The following is a 23,714-nucleotide window of genomic DNA, read 5'->3' on the forward strand; positions in this document are numbered from 1 at the left end:
ACCCTTTGTCCTATTTCTCCCTCCTTTCAGGATTTTGGGTATGCATGTGCAGGTGTGGGCACGGTTTTCAAGTCACCAGGACTGGGACTCAAACTGCAGTTGGCCATATAGGATCCAGCCACTTTAACCATCATGTCACCTGCTGGCCCACTTGTATCATCATTTTATCTGTTGCTGTTGGGCCCATGTGCTTATCAGAGTGGGAAAGAGAGAGAGGAAAAGTGAGAAATCATTTCCCACGGGGGTTGGCCATGACACAATCCCTTCTCCTCCATTTCCTATTAGGATTTTGGGCGTGCAAAGCAACACTTGGCGTGATTAGTTTTTCTTTTTCTGAGACATTTTTGCTATAGGGCGGTGTGCTTGCTGGAGAGATAGAGAGACAGAAAATGAGAAATCCCCCCAGGGGAGATGGCCATGCTGCAATCCCTTCTCCTCCGTTCTCCTTGGGATTTTGGACATGCATGAACATATGCCCATGTGAGTTTTTTACCACTGGGTCTGGGACTCAAACCATTGTCAACCAACATGGGAGTCCAGTGATGTAACCACTATGCCATCTGCTGATCCTCCGGCATGAGGATGATCAGCTTTTCAAGCTGCTGGGTCCTGGACTTGAACAGTATAGCCAACTACGTGGGATCCGGTGCCTTAACCTCCCACACCATTCACTCGTCCAGTTTTCTTAAAACTGCATGTGGAGGGGGCTGGCAGGTGGTGTGGTGGTTGGAGGTGCTGAGTTCCCATATGGCCGACTGTAGTTCGAGTCCCAGACTGGCAGCTTGCTTTCTTACTTTCCCTTTCTCTCTCTCTGGTCAAATTAAAAAAGATAATAATAACAAATGGAATTAAATAAATAAATTTTTAAAAACTGCATGAGGATTACCCCCAAATTAAAAAAAAATATATATATATATATTTTGTTTTTGTTTTTTTTTTAGAGAGGGAAAAACTCCATTCTCCTCTCGGGATCTTGGGCACGCATGCACACGTGCCTGGCGTGTTTTAAGTCACCGGGTCCAGGACGCGAACCGCGGTCAACTATGTGGGAGTCCAGCGACATAGCCATTATGCTAACTGCTGGTTCCCTAGGTATATATTTTTTAAAGAATTATTTTAACTCCATTTATTTATTTACTTATTTATTTATTTTAACTTGACCAGAATGAGACAGAGCAAGAGTGAGAGCAAAAGTGAGAAAGCAAGCTGGCAGGTCTGGGACTTGAACCACAATCAGCCATGTGGGACTCCAGCACCCTCAACCACCACCTGCCGGACCCCTCCAAAAAATTATTTAAAAAAAAAAAATCAGTAAATAGGTCTGGGACACAAATCAAATAGTCAGTCACGAGGAATCCAGCTGCCTTAACCTCCAAGCTACCACTTGCTGGCCCGCTGCTTATTTCTATTTTATAATTTGAATTTGCATTTTTCCAGATTTATCTTTCAAAATACAGACATGGCAATGTCATTTTCCTGCTCTAGTACCTAGGTTCCGCAGCCAGCCAGGATCAAATAGGTCTGGGACTCAAATCAAATAGTCAGTCACGAGGAATCCAGCTGCCTTAACCTCCAAGCTACCACTTGCTGGCCCGCTGCTTATTTCTATTTTATAATTTGAATTTGCATTTTTCCAGATTTATCTTTCAAAATACAGACATGGCAATGTCATTTTCCTGCTCTAGTACCTAGGTTCCGCAGCCAGCCAGGATCACTGAGGAGCCACGAGCACATCTGGCATGTTCAAGTGCGCCCGGATACGAGCTCAGAGCAAGCTGAGGTGGCCTCAGTATCAACCAGCAGCACCCCCAGTGCCTGTACCACCTAAAAAATAATGCCTTTGGGACCAGCAGTTAGCATAATGGCTATGTCGCTGGATTCCCACGTAGTCGACCGCGGTTCGCGTCCCGGACCCAGTGGCTTAAAACTCAACGCTGGGCGCGTGTGCATGCGTGCCCAAGATCCCGAGAGGAGAATGGAGAAGGGATTGCGGCGTGACCATCCCCCCCGTGGGTGATTTCTCACTTTCTGTCTCTCTCTCTCTCTGTCTGGCGAGTGCAGTGAAAACCTCCCCCACCCCCCAAAAAATAAAGATCCTCTAGGAGGAACTATTTTTAGTTATGCCAATGGTCTTTTTTTTTTTTTTTTTTAGGGGTTTTTACTATAGGGCACGTACGCTTGCCAGACAGAGAGAGACAGAGAGATAGAAAGCGAGAAATCACCCCCCAGGGGGGATGGCCACGCCACAATCCCTTCTCCTCCATTCTCCTCTCGGGATCTTGGGCACGCACGCACACGTGCCCGGCGTGAGTTTTAAGCCACTGGGTCCGGGACGTGAACCATGGTCAACAACATGGGAATCCAGCGACATAGCCATTACGCTAACTGCTGGTCCCTCACCAATGGTCCTTAATTACTCCTCCAGATTTTTGTATTATTTTTCTCAATAATTTTTCTCAAACCAAATCAAATCCCACTGATTACTAATTTCTCTCTGCTTAACTATGAAAAACACACAATCTTAAAACAAACGTTTTTGCAATTCATTTTGCTTACTTTCATACATTTAGATTTTGAATTCTAATTAGATTTTTCTAATTTAAACATACTTTGTTGGGTTGGCCCTGTGATCTGGTGGGTAAGAGAGCTGGATCCCAAGGAATACTTTGGATCCTCGCCCCGGGGCTTGAGGAATAAGCTGGGCCCATGTACGTGAGCACCCAAAATTCTGAAAAGAGGGAGAAATAGAAGAGAAGGTAGGGGGTCAGCAGGTGGCATGGTGGTTAAGGAGCTGGATTCCCAGACGGCTAACCACGGTTTGAGTCCCGGTCCTGGTAGCTTGCCTTCTCATTTTCTTGGGATCAACAGTTGGTGTAATGGCTATGTTGCTGGACTCCCATGTAGTTGACCGCGGTTCAAGCACTGGACCCGGTGGCTTAAACTCACGCTGGGTGTATGTGCGTGTGTGCCCAAGATCCCAAGAGGAGAATGGAGAAGGGATTGCAGTGGCGTGGCCATCCCCCCTGGGGGTGGTGATTTCTCACTTGCTGTCTCTCTCTGTCCTTCTGGCAAGCCAGTGCATGAACCCTATAGCAAAAATCTCTTTAAAAAAAAGGGATTGTGGCATGATCATGCCCCAGTCGGGGTGCCTTCTTCTTATTCCCCTCTCTATGTCTCTCTTTGGCATACACATAGGCCCTCTGATAATTAAAAAATCCGTTATTGATTACATCTATTTTCTTTAATAGAGATTTTTGCTATAGGGCACATGCGCTTGCCAGAGAGACAGAGTGACAGTGAGAAATCACTCCCCAGGGGGCATGGCCAGGCCACAATCTCTTCTTTTCCATTTTCTTCTCGGGATCTTGGGGGGGGCACGCATGCACATGTGCCTGGTGTGAGTTTCAAGCTGCTGGGTCTGGGACTCAAACCTTGGTTGACTACATGGGAGTCCAGAGACATAACCATTACACCATCTGCTGGTCCCTTGATTAAATCTTTATTAACAGTATTTTTGCTGTCAAAATTTAGAACCGACCTATACTTTGACTTCGACAGTTCTAGGAATCAAATTTAATTTAATTATATATATATACATACATACACACACACATACTCTGGGCTCAGACCTGGTTGGCAGCGATAGAGCTAAACGCACCGGGAAGGTTGGCATTGTGATAAATACGGGGCCCACTATGGTGCCTCCCTCTGGAAAATGGTGAAGAAAATAAACCAGCCAACATGCCAAGTACACTTGCTCCTTCAGTGGCAAAACCAAGAAGAAGAGACTGGCTGTGGGGATCTGGCGCTGTGGTTCCTGCATGAAAACAGTAGCCAGTGGTGCCTGGACCTACACCACAGCTTCGGCTGTTGCGGTAAAGTCTGCCAGCAGAAGACCGAAGGAATTGAAAGACCACTAGAAGCTCCACAGACATTTAGAACATTACTAGCCTACAATAAATGGGTTAGTTTATGTAACAAAATTGCCTTAGTTTGTTCTTAATGATTTTTTTTTTTTGAGAGGTTTTTGCTATAGGGTGCGTGCATTTGCCAGAAAGACAGAAAGGGAGAATCACCCTCCAGGGGGGATGGCCACACTGCAATCCCTTCTCTTCCATTCTCCTCTCGAGATCTTGGGCATGCACACACACACACCCGGCATAAGTTTAAGCCACCAGGTCCAGGACTCGTACCATGGTCAACTACATGGGAGTCTGGTGACATAGTCATTATGCCAACTGCTGGTCCCCGAGATTCTTATTTTTTCTAAGAGATAGTTGATATAAGGGTGCATGCACTCACTGGAGAGAGACAGAGACAGAGAGACAGAAATCAGTCCCCAAGAGGAATGGCCATGCCACGGTCCCTTCTCTTCCATCCTCCTCTTGGGATTTCAAGCACACATGCATAGGTGACTGGCATGGGCCCAGGACTTGAACGGTGGTCAGCCATGTGGATGTGGAAGTCCAGGGATGTAACCATTATGCCATCTGCTGGTCCCTGTATTAGACATTTTTTTTTAGATTTTTGCTATAGGGCTCGTGCACTCTTCGGAGAGACAGAGAAACAGAAATCAAGCTATCACCCTGGCTCCACAGGGAGGATGGCTACATCACACTTCCTTCTCCTCCATTCTGCTTTCAGGATTTTGGGTATGCAATACATGCACATGTGCCCAGTGTGAGTTTTAAGCTGCCAGGTCTGGGACTCAAACTGTGGTTGGCCATGTGGGAGTCCAGCAACGTAACCATTACACCATCTGCTGGTCCCATAGACATTTTTATTGCCACTGTAAATACTGTTTTTCAAGAGACTTGGGGGCTGGCAGGTGGCATGGTGGTTAAAGGCACTGGACTCCCACACGGCTGACCAGTTCGAGTCCTGGCTTGGTGGCTTGCTTTCTCATATTTCCCCTTTCTCTCTTGTTCTGTCCCTCTCTAGTCAAATTAAATAAATGAATAAATAAAGCTAAATAAAATAGTCCTCTAGCTTGGAAAAGCATACTGAGATGGCTTATAACCCAGGTTTTTTCCCCCTTGGTACTTAAATAATAACTACATGTCATAAGAATGTAAGACTTACAGGTTAGTTGTGATAGTTAGTTGCATCAACTCTATACTTGCTGGTTTAAACTTTTTTAAAAAATACATTGGCAAAATTGTCTAAGCTTTTCTTTTGAAATGAGCTAATATTTTTTAATATTTCAAAAGGTGTAGGATATATGACACATATACACTGCTGCCTTTGCTTTCGGTATTTGATTCTATACTCTTATCAGTCACATATTCAGAAAATATGAAACATAAGTAGAAAGTCATATCAAATTTTGTAGCTGCCTGCCATTCTACATTTATCAGGATTCCTACTAGTGTTCAATTTAAGTTGAAATAGGTAGTCACACTAACAAAAATGAAGTTCGTTGAGACCAACTGATGGCATAACGGTTACATCACTGGACTCCCATATGGCCGACAGTGGTTCGAATCCCAGACCTGGTGGCTTGAAACTCACACCAGGCATGTGTGTGTGTGTGTGTGTGCCCAAAAATCCCAGGAGAATAATGGATTGTAGTGTGACCATCCCCCCTGGGGGATGATTTCTCGCTTTCTGTCTCTCTGTCTTTCTCTCTCTGTCTCTTTGGCAAGCACATGTGCCCTATAGCAAAAATCTCTCTTATAAAAAAGTTCTTTGGAGGGAAAAAAGCATATATACATGTATATGTACTAGATTATATATTCTTTCACATACTTGGGGTATCACTGTTTGTAATATCAAAACACTAGAAACAATTTGCATGTCCATAAATGGATGGATTAAGTTGCAGTTTATCTATGTGATTTAACTATGTATCAAACAATATATAAAACATAAGAAATGTACAGAGGAACCTGTACAACAGAATTTCTAGTATGTTACCATTAACAAAAAAGGCAACAAAACATACTATTTGCTTAGCACTATTTCTGATAAGTACACAGGAAAAAGTACACAGGAAACTAGTAACATTAGTTGCTTCTGGGGAGGTGACCTTGATGGCTAAGGCATAGGGCATGTGCACACCCCAGAGACAGTGAGAGGGAAATAAAAAATCACCCCCAAAAGGGATGGCCACACCTCAATCTCTTCTCCTCATGGAATTTTGGACATGTGCACACATGTGCCTGGTATGAGTTTCAAGCTGCCGGGCCTGGGACTCAAACTGTGGTCAGCCATGTGAAAGTCCAGTGCCTTAATCACTATGCCACCTGCTGGTCCCCACTTTTTAAAGTTTCTTTCTTGAGAGGGGAGGCACCCCAACTGGGCCTTCATACTATAATCTACCTCCAGTTTTAGCCAGCCCCAGTTCATGGGCATAGCATGTCCAGTGCATTCAGGGAGATCTCCCAATGAGAACCCAGAACCTTCTCCTATGAGTTGGCTTTGCAGAGCATTGTCATTGTCCCATTGTCTGGTCCAATAAACATACTTTTCCATAGGAACTCTTTTGTTCCTTTTCAATTTCATAGCATATGTATGTATCTCCTACTGCAATCAAGCAAATGGGTCTTTTTTCTTTTAAATAAGTCCTTATATTTGGTGATTTTAAGAACATGGTTTGCCAGGCCAGCAGGTGGGGTGGTGGTTGGGATGCTGGATTCCCACATGGCTGAATGCACGGTTCAAGACCCAGGCCCAATGGCTTGAAAAATATACCTGGTATGTGTACCCAAAGTCCTCAGAGTAGAATGGAATGGCCATCTCCCCTCCCCACCCCGGAATGCCATGCCATAATTGGTGGTGGAGTGGAATGGGAGTGCTGGACTCCCATATGGCCAACCATGGTTCAAGTCCTAGACCCAGTAGCTTGAAATTTATACTGGGTGCATGTACATGCGTGCCTAAAGTCCCAGGAGATTGGAGAAGGGATTAGGCCATGGCCATCCACTCTTGGGGGTGATTTCTCACTTTCCCTCTCAATGTGTCTGTCTTTCTACCCAGTGAATACATACACCCTAAGACAAAAACTTTTTTTTTTTTTTGGAAAGGTTTTTGCTGTAGGGCATGTGCGCTCACCAGAAAGACAGACAGAGAGACAGAAAGCGAGAAATCATCCCTCAGGGCAGATGGCCACACCACAATCCCTTCTCCTCCATGCTCTTCTCGGGGTCTTGGGCATGCATGCACAAACGCCTGGCGTGAGTTTAAGCCACCAGATCTGGGACTTAAAACGCAGTTGACTACTTGGGAGTCCAGTGACATATCCATTATGCCAACTGCTGGTCCCAAGACAAAAACCTTTTAAAAAAATGATTGCCCTCCACATCTGCAGTATCAGAGGCAGATTTACCATGAATCTTCGGGTAAGTTTCAGGTCCATCTACACAGACCCTAGGAATGCTGGAAGTTACTAGTTATGGAAATTCGTACAGTATTCTTGGGGAAAAGCCAGACTCCAACAGGAAGCATTTCTATGGAAGCTATAGAGATGAAGGAATTCACCTTACTTTACTGGAAAATCACTGACCAATAGACAGATAAGTCGAAAAAAGGTATACATATTCATTTTAATGTATACAGTTTTTTTTGGAGAGGTTTTTGCTATAGGGCACATGCACTCACCAGAAAGACAGAGACAGAGAGACAGAAAGCGAGAAATCTCCCCCCAGGGGGGATGGCCACGCTGTAATCCCTTCTCCTCCGTTCTCCTCTCGGGATCTCCTCTCAGGATCTTGGGCACACATGCACATGCGCCCGGTGTGAGTTTAAGCCACTGGGTCTGGGACTTGGACTGCTGTCAACTACATGGGAGTCCAGTGACATAGCCATTAAGCCAACTGCTGATCCCTAATGTATACATTTTGTACCTGGGACTCACAGAAAATTATGAGCTCAAAGAAAGGCAAAATAGGGCCAGTAAATGGTGTGGCACTAGACTTCCACGTGGCTGACTGATGTTCAAGTCTGAGATGCCAGCAGTTTATAAATCAGGTGGGTGGTGGTTGAAGCAATGGATTCCCACATGGCCAATTGAAGTTCAAGTCCCAGACCTGGTGGCTTGCTTTCTCACTTTCTCTATTTCTCTGGCAAGTGTATGTGCCTTATAGCAAGTTAAAATAATAATAACAATAATGATAAATAAATGAAAAATAATTAAAAAAATAAAGTGGGTGTGTGTTCCTGGGTGCTCAAAACCTCTTGGAGAATGGAGATGAAGGATGATTTCTCGCTTTCCCTCTCTGTCTCTCTCTCTCTGGAGAGCACAGGTACCATATGGCAGAAACAACGAAAAATGCTATTTTTAGGTACCAGCAAGTGGAGTAATGGTTGTGCCACTGGACTCCTATGTAGTAATGGTTGTGCCACTGGACTCCTATGTAGTCGACAGCGGTTCCAGTCCCATACGCAGTGGAGGTGGCATGCGTGCCAGCGTGCCCAGGATCCTGAGAAGAGAATAGAGAAGGGATTGCGGTGTGGCCATACCTCCTGGGGTGTGTGTGTGTGTGTGATTTCTTGCTTTTTGTCTCTCTCCAGTGAGTGCACACACCTTATAGTAAAAATATCTCAAAAAAATGCTATTTTTGACATGAAGAAATGTTGTGTTTAGAGATTGAGTAATGAAGTCTGACACCCCTCCCTCCAAAAAATCATGCTTTCCCCAACATGGTTTGATTCAGGAACGGAATGCACCCAGACGGAGAAAGCCACCTTCCCCGGGGTGTCTCACAGCCCAAGCCCACCACGTGCGAGTCCGGCTGCATGCGTTCCCCGACCCTAGGTGTGAGAGTCCTAACTCGAACCCCGGACCTCCATTCCGTAACCGGGCCTGAGATGGTGCGATCGGCTCTATCACCCGACCCCAACTCGCAGAAATACGCCGCTTTTCATAATCCCCATCCGTCTACAGATAGGCAAGGCCTAGACCGCTGCAAGCCATCCCTTCGGTCCCCGCGGGGCCTGCTCAGGTGCCTGGGACATCTTGGAAGGACCGGAACCCACTAGGAGCACTCGGCGACAGCGTACCCCAGCTGCTCCGGCCACCAATCCCGGATCTTGCGCTTAATCCCCACCTCCTAGCGTTGGCTCAGCCTCTCCCGCCGCAGAGCCCGACCCGCTGCGAGTCCGCCGCGCTGGGCCCGCCCCTTTCCTGAGGCGCGAGCGCCGAACTCCTCGAACGCAGCCAATGGGCGATGGGACTGCCGCGCGGCGGGAGGTTCGATTGACCCGGCCTGGCGGGTCGGGAGCCAGGCGGCTGTTAACGCGCGCTTTGGGAAGGGGAAGGTGACGGGGACCCCTCGGCCCTGAGTCCTTCTCTGCCGCTCTCTTCGGCCACTCCTGGAGTTCCCCGCCCATCTCGGGTCTTTCACTGGGCCATCCTGGGTCCCTGCTCGGCCTCGTGCAGTCCGGGCGTGGCATCCGCACGCCAGCCCCGGGAAATCTCTCTTCTCGGGGTTCGGACTTTACTTACCCCCATCTTCTCTGTCCTGGCCTGTGTTCACCCCTGTCTCCCGCAACTCACTCCTTCACTCCGACTCCGACCTTTATCACGTCTCCTTTCGGTCTTGGATTCCCCCTACCTCCTGTCCCCATCCCAGACTTCCACCTCATCTCTGCATGGACGCTTCGTCTTCTACCGAGTCTCCCGAGCGCCTCGGCTAGCGGGCGACCCACTCAGGTTTGGGCCCACACCCCAGTTCCTGGCAGGATCCTCTCCACACAGTCTCCCTGCTTAATTTCCTATCCCCTCAATAATAGAGCAACCCCCTCCCTCTTCAGGTCCTGCATTCTCAACTGCTGGGTACTCCCTTTGACCTCTGGCTGATGGGTACTTGACATTTTAGGTTCCTGAGCCCAGGATGGTAAGTGTGGACCTACAGGAGACTGGGAGCCGCCCTGTGGCTGGGTTTAATGGCCCAGGTTGCAGATTCCTTGCAGGTGGTCATTTCCTTTCTCCCTTACAGAGGAGGAGCTTAGCTCCCAGCCAGCTGGCTAAGAGAAAACCGGGAGGCAGCTGCTCTGATGATGAAGACTGGCAGCCTGGGGCAGTGGTGAGTTCTCAAGGGGATAGAGACGGTGGGATGCAGGGCCTTTTGGGCAGAAAGGAAGCCTGGAGTTGGTTCCTGGAGTCACCTCCAAAAGTCTCTTTCATGTGTTTGTTAAGCTTTAAATGAGTGCTTACTGTGTGCCAGGCATTGAACAAGATTAATATAATCCTTGTGCTCAAGGGAAGTTACTAGAAGCTAATTTAGCCTTAGTTTTTGCTTTTTTGTTTTGTTTTTGGTGGGAAGGGTATTTCAAAGCAGAAAAGCAGGTTGGGTTGGGTCCTTTGACTCTTTTGGGAAAAAAGAGGCTCTGCCACAGCAGTTAAGTGGCCTGCTCTTTTGCCGTTTGTCCCCTGTCCAGTGTCAGTTGTAGAACGGCAGTGTTCTGAGCCTACTTAGAGTCTTGAGCTTCTTTGGGGCTAGATCTGACTGGGGGTGGTCTAGTCCCTTCTCAGACAAGCTTAGTATGTTGTTTACTATGTAAACAATAGTATGTTCTATTTTGACTGGATTCTGCAATGTACTTCCTGCCCTGGGGGCTTACTTGGGCTGGCTGTGGGCAGGATCTGTGTCAACCAAAATAGATAGGACAATGCAACATATACTTTAGAGAGAAAGTTCAAAAGCAAGGGCTTGTGCATTAGAGTTTTGGAAGAGGACTAGAAGGCACTTATTTTTTTCTTTCCTAGCTCTTGCTATAGGGCTCGTGTGCACTCCAGAGACAGGGAGAGAAAGTGAGAAGCCACCCCACAGGAGGGATGACCACACAGCACTTACCCCCTCCTTCAGTCTCCTCTTGGGATTTTGGGGATGCACACACACACACCCTTCGTGGTTTTATTTAAGACTTATTTAACTTTATTCATTATTACTATTTTCCAGTTTGATCAGAGAGAGAGAGAGAGAGAGAGAGAGAGGGAAAGCGAAAAATCAAGCCACCAGGTTTGGGACTCGAACCGCTGTTGGCTATGTGAGATTCCAGTGCCTCTAACTACCATGCCACCTGTTGACCTCCTTACCCCCCTTTGTGATTTTCAAGCTGCTGGGTCTGGGACTCAAAACTGCACAGCTGTCCATGTGTAATCCAGCACCCTAACCTCCACACCACCTGCTGGCCCCTAGAGGGCACTTTTCAGCAAGGGTAGCAATGTGAGTAAAGGCATGTGTGTGTGTGTGTGGGGTGGTGGGTGTGGGGGGGGGGGGGCTAGTGTTTATTTCAGGTGTATCTTCTGGTGTTTTAAATACCTTGGCCAGCTGGTACAAGTGGATTCCACCTGATGGCTTGGTGGGACTTGCTCTGTAGCTGCACTACATGTGCAGGAGGCTCCTAACCTGTGAGGGAGGCACATGGGTTGCCCTTTGCTACTTACATGGGTCCTGTGGGGACCTTGGGGCAGCATTCTCTGCAGCTGGGTTATGAATGGTGCTGTCTATTGCTGGTTGCCCCTGAAAATGCTTTTGGTGCCAGTGGGATAGATTATGGGGTAGGCTGAGTTGGGAGGGGCCTGAGTGACCTGGGAGTTGGGAGAAGTTGTGATCTTATCTCTCCCTGGAAACTAAGAGAAGGAAGCATTTGGTTGCTCTGTCATTCTTGGAGCTTTTGAAGTGAAGATTTGGGCCACCATGATGCCATGCTGCTGGTGGACTTCCTCTTCACAGGCCCACTTAATTTACCTCTTCCATTGCTCCCAATCAGTGTAGACAAGTTATTTAACCACGTGAAGCTCCACTTTTCTCACCTATTAAATAAGACAGTAATAGGGGCCAGCAGGTGGCATGGTAGTTGAGGCACTGGACTCCCATGTGATTGACCAGGGTTCAAGTCCCAGAACTTGCAGCCTTTCTTTGCTCTTTCTCTCTCTCTGGTGAGTGCACGTGCCCTATAGCAAATTATAATAATAATAAAAAAAATTAAATACTTCTTTAAAAAAAGACAATAATAAGCCTCTAGGGTTGCTATGAAGGTGATATACGACAATACATATGAAGAGTTTAGTACAGTACCTGGCACTTAATAAGGACTTCATTTATATATCTCTGAGAAAAAGGGCCAGGAAGACAGACCCAGTACTCCCAATAGGGTCTTTACTCTATAATCCACCCCAGTCTCAGCCAGTGAAATCATGAGCACATGCATGCCTGGCGTTTTCAGGGAGGTCCCAGCATGCAAAACCAGGACCTTTCCCAGATGGGTCTAGTTGCACCCCTGCTTGACCCCTAATAGGCACTTTAAAAGATCTCTGTGGTCTTCCAGACTTTAACTTCCTCAATTCTCTTTCCAGACTCCTAAGAAACGGAAATCCAGAAGTGAGACCCAGATCCAGGAATGTTTCCTGTCTCCTTTTCGGAAACCTTTGACTCAGCTAACCAATCGACCACCCTGTCTAGACAGCAGTCAGCATGTAAGTCAGACCACAGCCTGCCTCTAGACTCCCTCATTGGTTCACAGAGTGGCCAGCAGACACATTGGTGGAGGCTCTGGGCCTGCCTGTAGCTGTTGTGGCCTGCTTACAGATAAGTGCCTGACTTGGAGTCCTCCCTTGTTGATAGCCACGTGGCCACCAGATTGCAAGTGGCTCAGATTCCTGAGGAAATGAGGGTAGAGGAGAGGGAAGCCTTGGTCAGGCATTGGAACCAGAATCTTCATGCCAGCTATGCCAGCTTGGTCTTTGACTCTGCCTGTGGCTGAAAGGAATACCAGATTAGATTACATTTGATAAATACAAAAGAGTATACATAACTTGTAAGGTTTGTAAACACAAAATAAATGCCTGCGAATCTAGCACACAGGACTAGAACATTATGGAAGCCATAATCCCTTTTTCCATTCCCATTTTTTTTTTTTTTTTTTTAGGGGTTTTTTTTAAAGAGCGCTTAACTTTTTTTTTTTCCTTAGGGCACGTGCACTCGCCAAAGAGAGAGAGAGAGACAGAAAGCAAGAAATCACCCTCCAGGGGATGGCCACGTCGCAATCCCTTCTCCTCCATTTTCTTCTTGGGATCACGGCCATGCATGCAATGTGTCCGGCATGAGTTTAAGCCACCAGGTTCAGGACTCAAACCGCGGTCGACTACATGGGAGTTTAGCGACATAGCTATTACACTAACTGCTGGTCCCCTCTCCATTCCATTTTGTGATAGTTTTATCATGTGTATAGAATTCCCTAAATAGTGCATTGTTTGATTTTTCTTTTTAAATAGCTTAAAAAATGGTGTATAGTCTTCTGTCTTCACTCAGATTTATTCAAGTTGTCCCTTGTAACTACATGTCATAAATGCCGTTGTGGTGGTTGTACAAATTGGGGGCCTAAGGATTGGTCTCCAAATCGGAGGAACATACCACTTAAGGGCAGTCCTGAAGGATATGAGGAGCTAGCCAGGTGAAGGGAGTGGGAGATAGTCTAGAGAGAGGGAGCAGCCTGTGCGAAACCCTGACAGTGAGAGAGTGAGGCAGGTCCTGAACAGGGCCTAGTTTAGCTGGATCACTGGGAGTGCAGGGAGTTAGGAGGTGATGGTGGGAGAAGAGCTGGAGAGCTGTGCGGAAGCAGCGGTGGGAGGCCTTTGTAAGCTAGGCCACGAGGGTCTGGATTTTATTTTAAGCCACTGAGGAGTTTTTTCAGGTGTCTGAAGTAGGAGTAGGAGACCCAGCATGACAGAGAATCCATTGGAAGGGGAGAGAGTGGCGGTAAGGAAACTAGTGAGAAAGCTATTGCAGGTGGCTAAGCAAGAGAGAACTGTGGATGGGTCTCAGGTGTTGGGAGATGGGTACTTAAGACTTATAAGTGGAGTGGCAGGATGGTGGCACAGTGGTAAAACATGACATAAAGTGAGGCTGACCTACGTGGGAAGGTTCGAGGTTTGTCCAGAGACCTCACTGAGTATGCCAAGCAATGCATACTCATGATCTGGGGCTGGCGAGACTAGAATGGATTGTGGTGTCAGGATCCTCTTGGGGATGCCTCTCTCTCTGTCTTTCTGTCTGTCTCACTCATGGAAGAAATAAAGTTTTAAAAAATGGGCCCAGCCTTGGTGGTGCAGGCAGTAGCATACTGAACTGCAGTGCTGGGAGTCGTGTGACAGGCCACAGGTTCAGGTCCTGAGTTGACCTGAAACATACTGAATGCACATGACCAAGATCCTGGCTGGAGAGCTGAGGGTAGAGGAGCACACGGTGCTGAGAGCCTGTTGAGGGGGCCTATCTCATGCTTGCTTTCTCGTGTGTGTACACACTCGCTCATGAATTAAAAAAAAAAAAAAAAGACATCAGTTTGATTACATGTGGGGGAGAAGGTGGATGGTGGTGCCGTTTACTAAGAAGGGCCCAAAGGAAGCCTGCGGTGGGAGGGAGATGAGCAGGCACTACCTGTCCTCGGGCCCATGATCCTTTTAGAGGCCCACAGAATGTTTAATCCCCCTTTAAAAATAATTTAATGTGCTTTCTATTAAATGTGTGTGAGAGTGCAAATATGTGTGTGCATGTGTGTGTGTGTGTGCATAGGAGGGGGAGGGGGATAGGTATTTTTATAGGGCCTTGCCACATTGTGATCCTTCTTGCCCCAGCCTCCCAGTCAGCTAACACTGCAGACACAGACCACTCATCCTACCTATTTAGCTTGGGCCAGGAACTGAGTCTGAGGCCCTCATGTGAGCTCAGCTGTCACATAGTGGTATCCCCCCACTTGACCCATCCACCATGGCTGGGCTATTAGCTTAATGTATTAGGTCATCAAGAAACTCATGATGTATTTTTTTCTATGCAAAAATGTGTCATGACTTCTCTGATGACCCAATAAATATTTTTTTAAGTTTATTCCCTTCATGAGCAAGAGGGAGGGAAAGAAGTGGAGAGAGTGATAGTTACTTTCAACAGGATCTTCATGTCGTGATCCACCCCCAGCCCTACTGCCAGCCAGGATCATGGCACACCTGGCTGGTTCAGGCAGGTCTGTGATGTGAAGTTGGAGCCTTCCCTATGATCTCCAGCCTGTGCAGCAATGCCCCTACTGCCCATAACTATGTCTGGGCCAGTTTAATGTATTTTAATAGCAAACTTACAGAAAAAGACAATTTTAAAAACATGTACTTGCATGTAGGGCAACTCAGAAAAGTATAGTGAATGGGTAGATTCTAGTGTATGGTAAAAATGTTACAAACATCATTTGGTTGCTACCAATAAAAACTTATGTTTTAATGCACTTTTTTTTTTTTTTTTTTAATTGTCAGAGGTGTGTGCAGTCACCATCTCTTCCTTTTGGGATTTTGGGCACACATACCCTGTGCTTTTCTTTCTTTCTTTCTTTTTTTTTTTTTTAAGAAGTTTTTTTCTTTTTTTTTTTGGAGAGGTTTTTGTTATAGGGCATGTGCGCTCGCCAGACAGAGAGAGATAGACAGAAAGTGAGAAATTACCACCCAGGGGGGTGGCCATGCCGCAATCCCCTCTCCTCCGTTCTCCTCTCAGGACCTTGGGCACACACCCACACGCGCCTGATGTGAGTTTTAAGCCACCGGGTCCGGGACGCGAACTGCAGTCGACTACATTGGGAGTCCAACGACATAGCCATTATGCTAACCCAAGAAGTTTTTTTCTTAGAGCACATGTGCTTGCAGGAGAGAGAGGCAGAAGACACAGTGAGAAGGAAAGTAAGAAATCACCCCCCGGGGGTATGGCCATGCTGCAGTCCTTTCTCCTCCATTCTCCTTCTGGGATCTTGAGCACAAACGCACACACGCCTCGTGAGATTTTCAAGCTACTGTGTCTGGAACTCAAACTGTGGTCAGCCATGTGGGAATCCAGTGATGAAACTACTACACCATCTGCTAGTCCCTGCCCTGTGTTAAGCCCCCAGGAGACAGGATTCAAATCATGTGGTTGGCCATGTGGGATCCAGCTTCCTTAACCATGAAGCCATAGGGTAGACACAAAATTGGCTTTTTTTTTTTTTGCCAGAGGGCATGTACAGTCCCTAGGAAGAGACGGAAGACAGGGAATGGAGAAAGCACCCCGCATGTGGAATGGTCATGCAACAGCCCCTTCTCTATCTCTTTCTTTCGGAATTTGGAGTATGCATGCACATGCACATGCACATATACTCAGTGTATTTTTCTTTTCTTTATGTTTTTACCTTAGGGCTTGTGCCCTCACTAGAGAAAGAGAGTCAGAAAAGGAACATGAGAACCCCGGGGCGGGGGGATGCTCATTTTCCTCCATCGTCCTCTCTGGGTTTTGGGCATGCTTGCATATGTGTTTTGCATGGTTTTCAAGCCACTGGGTCCAGGACTTGAGCCATGGTCCACCACATGGGATTCCAGCACCTTAACCACCACACTACTTGCTGACCATGCCTAGTGTGTTTTTCAAGCCACCAGGTCCAGGATTCTAAATGCATGGTCAGCTGTGTGGAATATGACTTCCTTAACCACCAGGCCATGGTGCTGGCCCAAAATTTATTCATTTTTTAAAAAATCTAAATGATGGCATTATACAGAAGATTTTTTTTTTTTTTTTTTTGAGAGAGGTTTTTGCTATAGGATGCATATACTCAGCAAAGAGATAGCAACAGAGAGACAGAAAGTGAGAAATCATCCCCGAAGGGAGTTGGCCAAGCCGCAATCCCTTCCCCTTCATTTTTCTCTCCGGTTTTGGGCATGCATGCACATGCTCCTGGTGTGAGTTTTAGCTTCCAGGTCCAGGACTCAAATAGTGGTTGACTGTGTAGGAGTCTAGTGACATAACCATTACGCCATCTGCTGGTCCCTCCAGAAGAATTTAACAGATTTATTCATAATTATGTTATAAGTTGAACTTCTGCAGCTTGTTCACTGAAGCATTTTGACTTGCATCAGTGCTCTATATTCCTACATTTATATTAAAAATTCACACATAAATGAAAATGGAAAAACTAATAATACTTGATTTTTGTTCTTTATTTTTTCTACTCACAGTCATAATACTTAGGTACTTTATGATTCATGGAGAAAAAAATCTGACATTTAGAATTAGCAATAACAGAAAGAAGAAAAGTTTTCTTTTTGAAGAATAAAATGTGTCCAATGATAGTAGGTTCGTTCTTTTTTTGCTGTAGGGCATGTGTGCTAGCCAGAGAGACACAGAGAAATTACTCCCCAGCACATATGGCCATGCCATAATCTTTTCTCCATTCTTCTTGCAGAATCTTGGGGCACACATGTGCATGTGGCCACTGGGTCCGAGACTTGAGCCACAAAGCTACATGGGATCCAGCGCCTTAACCACCATGTCACCTGCTCACCCCATAGTAGATTCCCCCCCCCCAAGCTTTATTTTGCCTTAGGGCATGTGTGTTCACCAGAGACGGATGGAGAGAAGTGAGGAATCACCCCCCCAAGGGGAATGACCATGCCACAGACCCTTCTCCTGGCATCTTGGGCATGCATGCATACATGCCCAATGTGGTTTTCAAGCCACTGGGTCCAGGACTTGAACCTCAGTTGGGCATGTGGGAATTCAGCAGTGTAACTGCTACACCATCTACTTATTCTTTTTTTTGAAGAGATTTTTGCAATAGGGCATGTGCACTCACCAGAGAGACAGACAGACAAAAACATAGAAATTGAGAAATCAACCCCCAGAGGGGATGGCCATGCTGCAGTCCCTTCTTTTCCATTCTCTCATGATTTTGGGTGTGCATATACATGCACCCAGTGTGAATTTTAAGCTGCTGATTCCGGGAATCAAACTGTAGTTGGCTCTGTGGGAGTCCAGCGAGCTAGTTGTTATGCCATCTGCTGTCCCCAATAATAGATATTTTGGGGGGGGGTGTGAAGAAGCTCTTATTCATTACAGCAAAAATACAGACAGAATATATTCATTTATTTTCCACTAAGCAGGATATTCTTTGCATTTGGAGCAATAAATGATTAGCTGTCGGGAACTGCTTTTAGAGAATGGTCCACGAGCGCTTTACAAATAGTTGGATATTGATACCAAGGCCCATCTCCTCTCCCATGTGTTAATCTTTGAACTTCTAGCTGCTGCTGCTGCTTTTTTTTGAGGAATTATTTATTTATTTATTTTAATTTGACAAGAGAGAGAAAATGAGAAAACAAGCCTCCAGGTCCGGAATTCAAACTGGTCAACCATGTGGGAATCCAGCGTGCTTAACTATGCCACCTGCCGGTCTCGAACTTCTAGCTTCTAAATCAGCCTTTTTGGCTTCTATCTGAATGATAGTCATTGTTCTTTCATAATTCTTTTCAGAACCACCAAAGAAAGTACAGGCAGTCTGTCTTGTTATAGGATACTTGTAATATCCCAAATGATCTGGGATAGTCTTGTTTAATTTCTGCTAATTCAGCTTCACCAATGAATACATTCACTAGAGCTATGCCAATTGCTACTGGAATCCCAGTCAACGAAATGCAGAATTTCACTAAATGCAAAAAACGTCTGTCATAGATTCCAGAAGGTTTGATGATTAACAGTCTCCTCCCATGGTCTCCACTGTGTTGAATAGGAGTGACAATCTTCAGAAAGCCACAAGTCAGAAAGCCCCCAAATCCGAGTCGCGTTCCAGGCCGGCAGCCAGAGAGGGCTGCCACTGCAGTGACTGAAGCCCGCTGCAATAAACTCATGGCCGCCACGACCACAACTCCGATCTGTGTCCAGTACTTTGATCCATATTCAGTAGTACCTATGCAGTGTGCTACTATATCTTCTGGCATAATCATTTTGTGTTTGGCATGGATAGCACTTGGTTGATATCGTCAAAGAGGTCAACTAGATGGGCCTCACTTGCCCCCCACAAAGCAGAAATAGCTATGTGCTAGGGGTGCAGATCTGTTTTGAAGTCCTGAGCAATTTCTCATACCAGTTACTGGAAGGACCAATGTTTGATTCCTGGGAGTGCCATAGTACCAGACCTGTAATGATGAGGTTTCTTCACCCTTCCAGTGCTTCCTGGGTGCTTTTCCATCAGTGGATTTACATATAGTTTCCTTTGTACAAGCCATGGGATAGAGACCCTCTTACTGATCCCTATTCTCTTTTGACCTGAGCTTGATGAGCTAGAGACTGGAGTTATAGAGTGATAGTTACCTTTAATTCCTTTCAAAATCAGAAGAAAAAGAAAATACACAGTAATGAGTCCATCCTGGATTATATTTGCTTTTATACCAATGTAGTCAGAATACAAATTTTTAAAATAATTATTTTATTTAACTTTATTTATTTACTTATTTTAATTTGACCAGAGCAGACAGAGTGCAGAGTGGGGGGAGAGTGAGAAAGCAAGCTGCCAGGTTCGGGGTTCAAACTGTGGTCCGCCACGTGAGAGTCCAGCACCCTCAACCACCATGCCACCTGCTGGCTGCAGAATACAATTTTTTCAAACATTAAAGTTTTATTCCATGAAGTCAGCAAGATAACACCCCTGAAAAGATCTTTATGCTGCAGCTGATGCCCCGGAGGGTGATCATATGCTAGGCATGCACATGCTAGGCATATTCAGAAAGCATATGAACCCATGCGAGTCGGGCTTACAGAGCTGTTTTAACACTGCCACTACCCAGCCCCAGTATTTCTCTTTTTCTCATGTTTGTTTATTTTACTCATCATAGAGAGTGTGTGTATATATCACAAGTGTATCCGCATGTGAGTGAGAAAGAGAGGCATGCCTCCATGGCTTGGTAGTTAAGGCAGCTGGATCCCACGTGACCAACTGCACAATTCCAGTCCTGGACCTGGTGGCTTGAGAAACATACCGGGTGAATATGCATGTTCGATTATTTTCTGTGGGGAGTGTGTTCTCCTTTCCCACGGTCTCTCAAGTGAGCACATGTACCCTTTAGCAAAAAAAAAAAAAAAAAAAAAAAAAAAGAAAAGGGGGGGAGGGGGGGGAGAAAAGCAGCCCAAACAGATTCACACTGCAGACCCTCAGCCCAGCCCTCTGGCTTGGCTCCTCAGTGTCTAGGGCATGCACATGTGCATCTGACCTATTTTATGTTGGTCAGGCCAGGGTCCCTAACCAGTGGTCAGCCATATGGTTTCCAGCACTGCATTTAAGTGTATTACCAACTGGGCCACCAGGGCTGTCTTTCCAATACTATTTTTTTGTTGTTGTTGGAGAGGTTTTTGCTATAGGGCATGTGCGCTTGCTAGAAAGAGACAGAAAGTGAGAAATCACCCCCCAGGGGGAATGGCCATACTGCAATCCCATTTCCATTCTCCTCTCAGGATCTTGGACACACACTCACACGCATCTGGTGTGAGTTTAAGCCACCAGGTCTGGGACTTGAACCGTGGTCGACTACATGGGAGTCCAGCGACATAGCCATTATACCAACTGCTGGTCCCCAATTGTTTGGAGGAAGGTCTACAAGGCAAAAGAGCATAGGCCCACAGAAGTAGTGTAGCCTTGGAGATGAGGGCTTTAGCTTTAGACATGAAGAATTTGAGGGCTGGGGACTAGCAGTTGGCGTAATGGCTGTGTTGCTGGACTCCCATGTGGTTGACGTGGTTTGAGTCCTGGACCCGGCAGCTTAAACTCACACCAGGCATGAGTGCGTGTGTGCCCAACATCCCGAGAGGAGAATGGAGGAGAACGGATTGTGGCAAGACCATCCCCCCTGGGCGTGATTTCTCACTTTCTATCTCTCTGTCTTTCTGGAGAGCGCATGCTCCCTATAGCAAAAAAAAAAAAAACCTCTTCAAAAACAAAAAAGAATTTGGAGGCTGGATGGTGGCTCAGTGGTTAAACATGATGTTCTGCAAGGTTGACCCATATGGGAATGTTCTGGGTTCATGTCCAGAGAGCTTCTTTGGAACCCTAGACACTAATGTGTCCATAATCTGAGAGTGGCTTGTGACATGAAGACCCTTTTGGGGATACTGTCTATGTCTCTCAGGTAAGGAGAAAATAATTAAATAAACTTAAAGTAATGAGTTTACAGTGCCTGTAGGATCTAAGGTTTGAGGCAGTTGCAAATGTGGGTGTAGAGACTTGACACCTGGGGAGTATGTCAGAGTGCCAGGGTGAGTGTGCAGTCTGAAGAGCTGAGGTCTGAGCCCTACAGGTGCTGACTTTCAAAGGGGTTAGGCAGAGAAAGAAGAGCCCTTCTGGTTACTAAGCATGCGATCCCAGAGAGGCAGAGTAGTGGGAGAAGGGAGTCGTAGGTCAAGGGCAGAAAGTATTGGAGAAGAGTGGCCATCTTTGTCTAGTAAGATAAGGAGAGAAACATAGCTGTTGGAATTAGGGTTATGTAGCCCACTGGTGACCTTGGCCAGAATCATTTCAGAAGCCTGGGGGTAAGGAAGGGGAGACAGACTGTTCTTTTTAGAAGTTTCTCCTGGCAAAGGGAGGAGATAAGGAATGAAAGGAATTTTTGTTTTTAAGATAGGAGAAAGTGAAGAATGTTCTAAATGCTGGTGAGAAAGAGCCGGTAGAGAAGGGAGAGGCTGAGATGCAGGAGAGATCAGGCATAAGTGATAGTTAATCCTGTGGAAATGGGGAGCAGTTGGCCTTGGTGTGGAGGAGGGATATTTTCTCTCTTCCCTCAGAAGGAAAGGGCTGACTGAATTATCAGTAACTAAAGGAACAAAAAGTGAGAGGCTGCCCTCCCCCTGCCTCTGCCACAGAGTCTGAGGAGTATTTCCTAGACTAGATCCTTCAAGGGTGGTGGTCCCAGGTCTTGCCTGTGGCCTCAGATGTTTTTAGCGGGAGGTCCTCACATTCTCCCTTACCAGTTACACAAGCTTATGGCTCTTCCTAGAACCTGCGGCTCCAGGGTTCTCTTGCTTTTTTAATTTGGAGCATGCATCCTTGGCTACTTAGAGCCTCAAATCTTGCTTCCTTTCTTGGTAATCAAAAGTATTTGAGTTTTTAAAAAATTAATATTTTTAATTTTGCATGTGTGCTTGCTGGAGAGAAATGGGAGTTGGGGGCTAGAAAGCACCCTGTGGGGCCTGGCCACACTGCACGTTCAGCCATATGGGAGCCAGTCACCTTAACCATCATGCCACAAACTGGCCTGAAAGTATTTCAGTTTTAGAATTGATGCCAAATTAGAAAGAAAATTAGAGTCCATACCATTTTCCTCCCATTTGACTTAAGGGTAGCTTTTCCTTAGCACTTTTTATAATGATAAACATTGCTGTTGATAATTATGATAATCATATATTTTTAAAAATTTTGTTTTGCTACAGTGCTCATTTGCTTGCTTGTGAGAAACAGAGGAGAGGGAATATGAGAAATCATCCCCCTGGGGGATGGCCACTCGGCAGTCCTCTTTCCTCCATTCTCATCTTGGGATATTTTGGATGGGCTCTTCAAGCCCCCTGGTCTGGGACTTGAACTGTAGTTTACCATAGAGTATCCAGCACCCCAACCACTATGCCATCTGGTAGCCCCAGTCCTGATAATTTTTTCAATTGCTAGAGGGCACTTACCAGAGTCAGGGAGAAAGCACCCTCCCAATGGGGTGTGGTCATGTTGTAATCCTTTCTCTTCCATTTATCCACTCTGTTGGGATTTTGGACCTAAGTGCACTGTGTGTTTTCCAAGCCACGGATCCTGGGTTTGAACTGCACAGTTGGCCATATATCTGGCTCCCTGAACCATCAGGACATAGGGCATGCTCATCATGCTAATTTTAAATTGTTAATAAAAAATTTTATTCAGGTGCAATGGCCTTTCTCCATCTTTGCCCTTGTTATTTAGTGTGAAAATGAAGTTCATTTCTCCACAGTCCTTTTCTCTCATTTTAAATTTACTAAAGGACATTTGTGCTTACCAGGGGGAGAGAGAGAGGAAGAGAGCACCCTCCAGCGGGGATGACCATGTTGCAGTCCACTCTCCTCTTGGGATTTTGGGCATACATGTCCATGTGACTGGTGTATTTTTCAAGCTGCTGGATCCTAGACTCGAACTACACAGTTGGCCACGTGGGATTGCCCTTCACGTTCCTCTTCTGTCTTCCAATAAACCACAAAAAATATTCACAATTGTTTCTTATTTAGAGTACATTGAGTTTCTATAAATTTATGGTGACCTGTGTATGGGTTAGAGTATAAAGGTGAAAATTTCATGGCAAGATAGTCTTGCCTTTTTTCTTATTAAACTACCTTTTTGTTAGAAGGGAGTTCTTTTCATGATCTCTTTACCACTAATGGATTCCCATCAAAATTATCTGTAGGGTCTCTACTCTGGCTTTTTCTTTGCTCTCCCAGTTTCTAGCTCTGGCTTTGTTGAAGTTCACAGGCTATTCTAATTCCCTGAAGGTCTCAGGTGAGTATGGAGTAGAACTTTCATGGGCTGTGTCAGAGTTAGCTTAAAATGAACTCCTGTTTCCCCTCCCCCTCTTAGCCCATACAGTAGCTCTGATTCTAGACTCAAGTGCTGGTGCAGAGTCTTCCTGCAGGCGCTGGTGGACGTGCCAAGGCTGGCTCTCTAGGACCTGTGTATTTGCTTCCTGTCAACCTTGTCACACTTGTTTTTCTTGGCAATGGGCTTGCTCTCTTGTATTTGTTCTCTCTGTGTGCCTTCGTGGCAGGGAGCTGCTGGTTTTGGGCTGATCCACATGGGTCTACCTGAACAGGTCAAGTCGGAGGCCACATTGTACCCTGGTTACAAGGAAGGGTCCCAGAGTCAGAAAAGTCCTGTGTGTGTCATGGGCGTGGACTTGAGAAGGTGTCTTATTCACTCTGAGCCTCAGTTTGCGTATC

General features: G+C 46.1%; 1 protein-coding gene and 1 pseudogene across 2 annotated transcripts in view; one reads left to right on the forward strand and one right to left on the reverse strand.

The window, feature by feature from the left end:
• Nucleotides 1-9,230: 9,230 nt before the first annotated feature.
• Nucleotides 9,231-23,714, forward strand: part of RAD54L (RAD54 like) — a 40,973-nt gene continuing 26,489 nt past the window's right edge. For both annotated transcript variants that reach the window (XM_014582427.2, XM_006164232.3), the window contains exons 1-4: nt 9,231-9,652; nt 9,754-9,836; nt 9,939-10,025; nt 12,302-12,421. In XM_014582427.2, the coding sequence (XP_014437913.1) occupies nt 9,834-9,836; nt 9,939-10,025; nt 12,302-12,421 (210 nt within the window). In that variant the 5' untranslated portion in view covers nt 9,231-9,652; nt 9,754-9,833. The remainder of the gene's footprint in view (nt 9,653-9,753; nt 9,837-9,938; nt 10,026-12,301; nt 12,422-23,714) is intronic.
• LOC102497522 (NADH dehydrogenase [ubiquinone] 1 beta subcomplex subunit 5, mitochondrial-like) lies at nt 17,915-18,724 on the reverse strand (annotated as a pseudogene).

The sequence above is a fragment of the Tupaia chinensis genome, unplaced genomic scaffold (assembly GCF_000334495.1).
Source record: "Tupaia chinensis unplaced genomic scaffold, TupChi_1.0 Scaffold143599_1, whole genome shotgun sequence".
Taxonomy (NCBI): Eukaryota; Metazoa; Chordata; class Mammalia; order Scandentia; family Tupaiidae; genus Tupaia; species Tupaia belangeri.